Source organism: Hippopotamus amphibius, chromosome 2, assembly GCF_030028045.1.
Source record: "Hippopotamus amphibius kiboko isolate mHipAmp2 chromosome 2, mHipAmp2.hap2, whole genome shotgun sequence".
NCBI lineage: Eukaryota > Metazoa > Chordata > Mammalia > Artiodactyla > Hippopotamidae > Hippopotamus > Hippopotamus amphibius.
Window position 1 is genome coordinate 52,671,421 of NC_080187.1, and position 8,150 is coordinate 52,679,570.

General features: G+C 43.9%; 1 protein-coding gene across 1 annotated transcript in view; it reads right to left on the reverse strand.

Moving 5' to 3' along the window:
• Positions 1 to 5,887, reverse strand: part of MTMR9 (myotubularin related protein 9) — a 66,270-nt gene extending 60,383 nt beyond the window's left edge. The window contains exon 1 of the mRNA XM_057722491.1: positions 5,306 to 5,887. Coding sequence (XP_057578474.1) covers positions 5,306 to 5,487 — 182 coding nt within the window. The 5' untranslated portion in view covers positions 5,488 to 5,887. The remainder of the gene's footprint in view (positions 1 to 5,305) is intronic.
• Between the last annotated feature and the right edge of the window lie 2,263 nt (positions 5,888 to 8,150).

The window sequence follows — 8,150 nt, forward strand, 5'->3', positions numbered from 1 at the left end:
TAACCACTGTGCCACCAGAGAAGCCCCCACACTCAGTTTTTAAAAGTGGGCTAAGGAAATTCACAGGCAGTCCATAGAAAGGGAAAAAAATTCTAATGATTTGATAACAAATCACTGCCCTTCTACAATCCATTCTCTGCCCACAACCAGAGTCATCTTCTAGAAGTCTAATGACTGCTACTTCCAAGCTTTCAACTCTCCAAGGCTTCCCATGAAAACCACCACAATGATATATCAGGCCCTACACAATCTGGCCCCTGCTTCTCCCTCCAACCACGTGTCTGCCGTCCCCCTAGTCCCCCTAGCCTCTACCCTGTGCTCACTGCCCATCTACCACACTGGCCTCTTTGTCCTTCCTCCTACATGCCAGGCATGCTCCTGTCTCAAGTCTCCGCATTCGCACTCTATTAAGAGATACTTAAATACATTGGTAATTAGAGAAATACAAATTAAAACAAAGAGATACCATTTCACAATCATCAGATTGGCAAAAATTAGGACAATAATACCAAATGTTGGTAAGGACGCAGTGGAGATAAGGATCACAGTGGGAGGGCAAAATGGAATAGCCATTTTGGAGAGCCATCTGGCATTACTTTGTGAACTGACCTGTGCATCTGCTTTCTGGCTCAATCCCATCCTAGGCACAACCTCAGAGAAACTCCTGCAGACTATAATGGGACCTCAGTATGTTTACCAGAGTTGTTTGTGATTGCAAGGAGTTGGAGATTACCTAGAGGGTCAAATAAGTAAACTACTGTAGGCAATTTGGAATTCTATGCTGCAGTTAGAAGCAGTGAAATAGATGTACATACAGCAATATGAAGAGCTCTTGGAAAAAGGGGACTGAGTTAAAGTGTTGAGAAATAGAACAAGATCTACAACATAATCCTACTCAGGTAAATTAAACTCACACATGCATGTGTGTGCACACCGACCAACGTGCTCTGTACTGTATAGTGATATGTATGTATCCAAGGACAAATTGCAACACTTAACACAGTTGTCTGCAGAGACTGAGGACAAAGCAGAAAATGGGAGTGAAAATTAGGGCTGAAGAAGAATAAAATAAAAAACATCAGAGATATGCAAGTCAAAGGCACAATGAGGTATCACCTCACACCAATCAGAATGGCCATCATCACAAAATCTGGAAACAACAAATGTTGGAGAGGGTGTGGAGAAAAGGGAACTCCCCTGCACTGTTGGTGGCAATGTAAGTTGGTACAGCCACTATGGAAAACAATTTGGAGGTTCCTTCAAAAACTACAAATAGAACTACCATATGATCCAGTCATCCCACTCCTGGGCATATACCCAAAGAAAACCATAATCCCAAAAGAAACATGTACCATAATGTTTATTGCAGCACTATTTACAATAGCCAGGACATGGAAGCAACCGAAATGCCCATCAACAAATGAATGGATAAAGATGTGGCACATATATACAATGGAATATTACTCAGCTATAAAAAGAGATGAGATGGAGCTATATGTAATGAGGTGGATAGACCTAGAGCCTGTCATACAGAGTGAAGTAAGTCAGAAAGAGAAAGAGAAATACTGTATGCTAACTCACATATACGGAATCTAAAAATGGTACTGATGAACTCAGTGACAAGAACAAGGACGCAGATGCAGAGAATGGACTGGAGAACTCGAGGTTTGGGGGGGGCGGGGGGTGAAGGGGAAGCTGAGACGAAGCGAGAGAGTAGCACCGACATATATATACTACCAACTGTAAAGTAGATAGCCAGTGGGAAGTTATTGTATAACAAAGGGAGTTCAACTCGAAGATAGAAGATGCCTTAGAGGACTGGGACGGGAAGGGTGGGGGGGACTCGAGGGAGGGTGGGGGGGGGAGTTGAGGGAGGGAGGGAATATGAGGATATTTGTATAAAAACAGATGACTGAACTTGGTGTATCCCCCCAAAAAATAATAAATAAATAAAATTTAAAAAAAAAAACCAAAAAAACGAAAAAACCTTGTAACGAATCAATCATGAAAATGAGTCATCAACTGCGTAGGATTAACTCAACTTTCCACCATAAAAATACAAAGTAAGTATAATTGTAAAACTTGTGTACAACCTTGTCTGCTGAGATGATCAAATAAAATTATTTGTGCAGTATATGTGAAAGTATTCCATAAGCGTGTAAAATATTATTCAAATGTAAGTTACTAGTAGATACGAGAGGGGTTGTCTTCCTCATGTGACAGAACTGAAGTTCAGGGAGGTTACACAGCTCACCCAACAGCACCCACCCAACGAGAGGCAGAGCAGAAGGAGTCATCTTTACTCCTGCTCTTCCTCTCACACCCCATTTATAATTCACAGCAGCTCAACCTTCAAAATACATCCCAAACGTGACTCCTGACCACACTGCTACTGCTTCCACTCTAGCCGCCACTGCATTTTACCTGAACTACTCCACAGCCTCCTGATTAGGCCTGAGGCTTCTGCTCCTGCCCTTCTACAATCCATTTTCCACCAGCCACCAGGATCATCTTCTAGAAGTCTACCGACTGCTACTCACGCTTTCAACTCTCCAAGGCTTCCCACGAAAACCATCAGAATGGCATAGCAGGCCCTACATGATCTAGCCACTGCTTATCCCTCCAACCACTTTTACCTAGCCTATGCCCCGTGCTCACTATCCTCTTGCCACACTGGCCTCTTTGTTTTTCCTCCTACATGCCAGGCATGTCTGTCTCAAGTTTCTGCCTTTGCATTCCCTTTGGCTGGAATGCTCCTTCCTCCGATATTCACACTGCAGGCTTCCTCCCTTCATTGATTCAAATGTCACTTGTCTTCTCCAATATTCTTTGTACTGCCTCCACGCATACTCTATCCTCCCATCTTCCTCTGTTTTCCTTCCTGGCACTTATTACCTGACGTTGTTATATATTTATATGCTTATTTATTCGAACGTCCATCTCCTCACTAGTACCTAAGCTCTTCATCTGTCTTAGTCACCACTGCATCTGCACAGCCCAGACAGTGCTCAGCATAGAGAAGACACATGGAAGTAACTTTTTTTAAAATTAATTAATTTATTTATTTTATTGGCTGTGTTGGGTCTTCGTTGCTGCACACGGGCTTTCTCTAGTTGCGGCGAGCGGGGCTACTCTTCCTTGTGGTGCACAGGCTTCTCATTGCAGTGGCCTCTCTTGTTGCAGAGCACAGGCTCCAGGCACGTGGGCTTCAGTAGTTGTGGCACATGGACTCAATAGTTGTGGGTCACGGGCTCTAGAGCACAGGCTCGATAGTTGTGGCGCATGGGCTTAGTTGCTCGCGGCATGTGGTAAGTTCCTGGGGCAGGGCTCGAACCCATGTCCCCTGCGTTGGCAGGTGGATTCTTACCCACTGCACCACCTAGGAAGTCCGGAAATAACTCTTTTTTGAAAGCAACTTCAACAAACTCTAATCTGACCCCCTAGCTCTTACCATTACATCATGCTGCTTCCCAGGAAAAAGATAAATGTGTACAGTTTGTCCATTCTCCCCTAACAGATTAAAAGATCCTTATCTTAAATACTTGTTTAAGCCCAACCAGGCCCAGCATGTAGTAAATGCTAGGTAAATATGATGAAATGAGAGCGTGAAAAGCAACCTCAGAAAGAGGTAAAGTAGAAAGAGAAGAGCTGATGCATGGAGAAACTCTCATCTGTATTCTATGGCACCACTGACCGCTCAGTGGTTAATCCTTTTATTTCCTACGTGCCTATCTGCCCATGCCAGTTAGGAGTTTTGAAGGAGATAAAAACTAACCAAATTCGTGTCCTGGCTTCAGGGAGCTAACATATATGTAACTATCAAAATATAAATTGTAAAATATACTTAATGAAAGTGGTATAATTAAAGAGCTATAGGATTTCAAGGTGAGGGGAATTACTTCGAGTTGTGGGATTAACAGAAGCACCTGTGAAAGGGGTGGCAGATTCAAATGGTTAAACTCATATTGATAGATGAGCAACAGTTGGATGATAGCCTATAAACCTCCCAAAAGGCAGGAGCTCTATTTTATTTATCTTGCTGTCCTTAATGCCTCACAAAATGTCTAAAACATAATGACATTCAATGAATGTTTAACAAACTTGGGAGGAGCAAGCATTCCAGGCAGAAGGAAGAGCATCAGTAAAATACAGACATGAGAAAATGAATGCAAGACATGGATGAATCCAAATAAAGAGTGAGGACTGGGTGGTAAAAAGGGTTCGTGAAAGGGAATGGCAAGAACTAGAGGGAAAAGTAGGTTAGGGCCAGAACAAGGAGTGCTGTGCATGATAGACTAAGGGGTTTAGACTTTATAATGTGGGCAAGGAGAGAACACAGAAACTTTCACACAGGAGAGAGTGATCGCAGGAGCCTAATAGAAGCCCTCTGCTTGAAAAAATAAATCTATCACCATTTCACCTATATTTTTTAACTTCCACTGTTAGAAATTATTTTCTTTTAAGGCATAATCTAAGAATCTTCTTAATACTGTATCCAAATTCTCCTGAGAGGTATTAAGAAAAGCTGTCGTCATTCATTTATACTTCAGTGTAAGTTGGATAACCAATTTACTTTCTTCTGGCTAGAGTAAGTACACAAAGCCATTGGGGAAATGCTAATTTTGACTGCAAATGAAGTGTAACTTTTTGTCTCTGAGACACTACCCCGGAAAGACAGAGTCTGGGGTGCAAAAAAAGAGGTTAATTAATACCTTTGTTTAGAGCCTACTGTGTTCTTTGCAAAAGCAGAACAGAGTAAAGATAAGACATTACAAGATCCCATAATGGGAAGTCTTAAACTGATGACCCAGAAGGTAAGAAACAGGGAGAAAAATGATAAACTGAACATTTCTGAGGAGGGCAAAAGATTTTGTGGAATTTAAACACTGCATACTGAACTCTTTGTTCTTCTCAAAAGTGGCAAGTAGAGACTTTACCTAAATCATATTCAATCACTACTTCATGAACTATTATGCACAATTAACATTCAAGGAATATGATAGTACAAGGAAAAGAAATTTAAAAAGAAAACATTGCAAATCCACCCAAATGGTGTTATGTACCAAATATGATAATCACGATAACAACCACGTGATAACCTAGCCAGGTCGAATGGAAACCAGGTATCTCATTTGGGTGGTTTTCTGCTTTCTAGCATTCAAATCCTCAATCTAGGCCAGAAGGGGCTCGTTCTGCGGGCTGGTTGGGCGATGGGACGCAAGGAAAACACTGGGGCGCGTTTCCGCAGACGTGCACCTGAGGACCCCAGGTTCTCCGCGGAATGGGGGGTGGGATGGGCACTCACCGCTTGTCAATGGCGTCGATGTTTGAATGGAGGAGCCACAGCTCCTCCGTGTTGTCCTGCCGGGAGGACAGGATCAGGTGGTGGCCAGTAAGACACAAGGTCCCCTCGACAGCCGGGTAGAAAGGCCTGTGCAGCACCACATTGTCTACCCGCGGGGTCTTAATCAGCTCCGCAAACTCCATGTTCCCCAGCGGCCGGAGCCAGGGGACTGCCGAGTCCCGGAGGTTCGAGACGGTTACACAGCCGCTGGACTGAAGGGAATGACCCGGCGCTGGGCAGGCAGGAGGGGCGGAGACCCGGGCTGGGAGGCCGCGCCCCGCCCCAGGCTGGGGTGGGCGCTGAGAGGCCTGTAGCCACCGTCACTGGCCCCGGGAAGGCCGGGGCTGGACCGGGGCTGGGCCAGGCCAAGTGTTGCTCCTCCACCACTCGGTCCCTCCAGGCCGAGGACTCGGGCAGAGAGAACGCTCTGCAACAGCCCCAGCCGCCGCCGCCGCTGCCTGGGGACCCAGCCTCGCGTGGGCAGGCTGAAGGGAGCAGGAGGAGGTCGCCCCAGGGCCACTTTCCAAGACGCTAAGGACTCCTGGCGGAAGTAGCTACTCGCAGCCCGAACCTAAAGCAACTCCGGGCGGAAGCAGCAGCCTGGAAACTCGGAAGACGGGGAAGTCCGTCTGGAAGTCAGTCCCCGCCTAGGTCCGATGAGAATGCCTCCGGAAACACAGCGGGAATCGAAGATTTGTGTTCCTCGCAGGAAAAAGCTCTGCCTGCAAGCCCACCGCCGCACCCGCCACCCCTTACAAACATTTGAGAAAAGGCTGGGGGAAAAGGGACGACGAGAAATGGTTCTTGACCTGCCTCCCTCCTCCTGAGCAGTAATCCCTCTTCAGAGCGTGGGACTGCCGTAAATTTTGGCGATTTTTATCCATTTGCCGTGAAGAGATGACAAGTGGGATTGAGTCGGTGATTGTGACCCCAGGGAAGCGCCAGGTGTAAGGGAGGGACACGGCCGCATGCCGCAGACTCCCGGAGGGCGAGCGCCAAGGTGCTGTGACCTTGAACAAGAAAGAGGAAAAGTATACAAACACCTACGAGAGGGACCTAGGTAGAAATACTTACAATGCACTGAAGAGGAAACGCATTGTAAGTATCCTGTGCGGAAACTCAAGTGACTTGCTAAAACACAGTTAATCTGTTGCAGAACTGACTTCAGTCTAGGTCTATGAAATTCAAGGCATTGGGCATTGGTCACCACTGCACAGCCTCCCCATTAATTACAATCCAGCTGAACTACTACCAGACACCTAAACTATGCCAGAAATTTACTCAAGTAATTTTTCCTTGCTTGGTGTCTCCCTCCTCTTTTAAACTTTTAAATTTTCTTACTAAAATAGGGAATTAGAGAGGAAATAGGCAAGGGTTTAAGACCCTGTCTACTGTCAGTTCATTTACCTTTGAAGTCTTCACCATCCAGTAACTAAGAACAGCAAGTTGGCTTAAGTCTTAGAGCAATCAAAGATAAAATAAATTGCCTGAATTCTCTTCAGATCACCCAATACATGTCCCTGCTTCTGTCCTTGCCCATACTAAAATGTTCTTCTTAAAACAAAGCCCTTTATGAGATTGTTACAGCTCAGAGTCCAGTTTTATGTTGTCTACAATAGAAAAACAAGAACCAGCAGAGAGGAGAGTATGAGGGGAAATGATTTATAAAGTTTGTTTTTTTTATTATAACAATTACCGATTGTGGAAGGGAGAATTTACTTCTAGAGCGAAGAATTAAGGAAGGTTTTATGGAGAAGTTATCACCTGAGAGGAGGACCTTGAAGGATGAGTAAGATTTACACCCCGAATGAAGTGTAGCCTAGATAGCTGTCCAGTTTAATGACGTCTTCTAAAGGTAGAGAAAAATTCTTCAGAAATGTCATGACTTTTTTCTTTTAATTTTCCTGAAAAAAAAAAGTGTATGAAAAGACCATTGTGTCATTACATTTAAAAATGTTTAATATTCCATAAAGGCATAAACTCTTTTTGCCCGTGAGAGAAAAATTGTCAATATCATGTTGGGTTGTTATAATGAAATACCAGAAACTATTAGAAAATTACATCTTCTCTGGATTGACACTCCAAGCATAGAAAGCCCTTGAGATCTGAAGAAAACACACGTTCAATAGTAAAGAATAAAGGTGAGCAGCACAATAGGTTAACCTACCACGTTAACAGTAGATGGCAGTAGAGTTCAACAGTAATGGCATAGGCTTTCATTCTATTAAAATAATTAAGTGAACCTGTAGTCAAGTTATTATCCAAACTGCCCAGATATAAGGGTCTCAGAGGATTCTGATTTAAAAAAAAATAAGATGATTGCATTTATAATGTATATAAAACACTCAACACCTTACAGATATTGTTATTTCATGCGATAATAAATGGCACTGATATGTAAACATCTAGAAGTTATTCTATCAACTAGGCAACCAGCATATAGCAAGGGCCTACTTGATCACCGCCACTGTAGGGAATGGAAACAATAGATCTAACAGGCCCCTTGCCTGCAAAGAGTAATAGCTAATTTGGGGAGGCCAACCCACCACGTACAATGAATGAACAAAATAACAGAGCAAGTGCTAAATTATGAAGTACAAATTTACTTTTCTGATTTTGTATTTCTCCATCAGGCCTTGAGGAGTTAGTGGAAATGAAGGTAGTTTGAAGAAAGCAGGTCAACAATTGCCAAAAGCAGCAGGAGCATCTCAGGTGGAGAAGATCCTGTCTCTGTGTGTCATGGATGAGCAGCTCTTCTCCCTGTGCTTTGTAATTATGTGTTGACTGTAGGCAGCTGAAACAAACT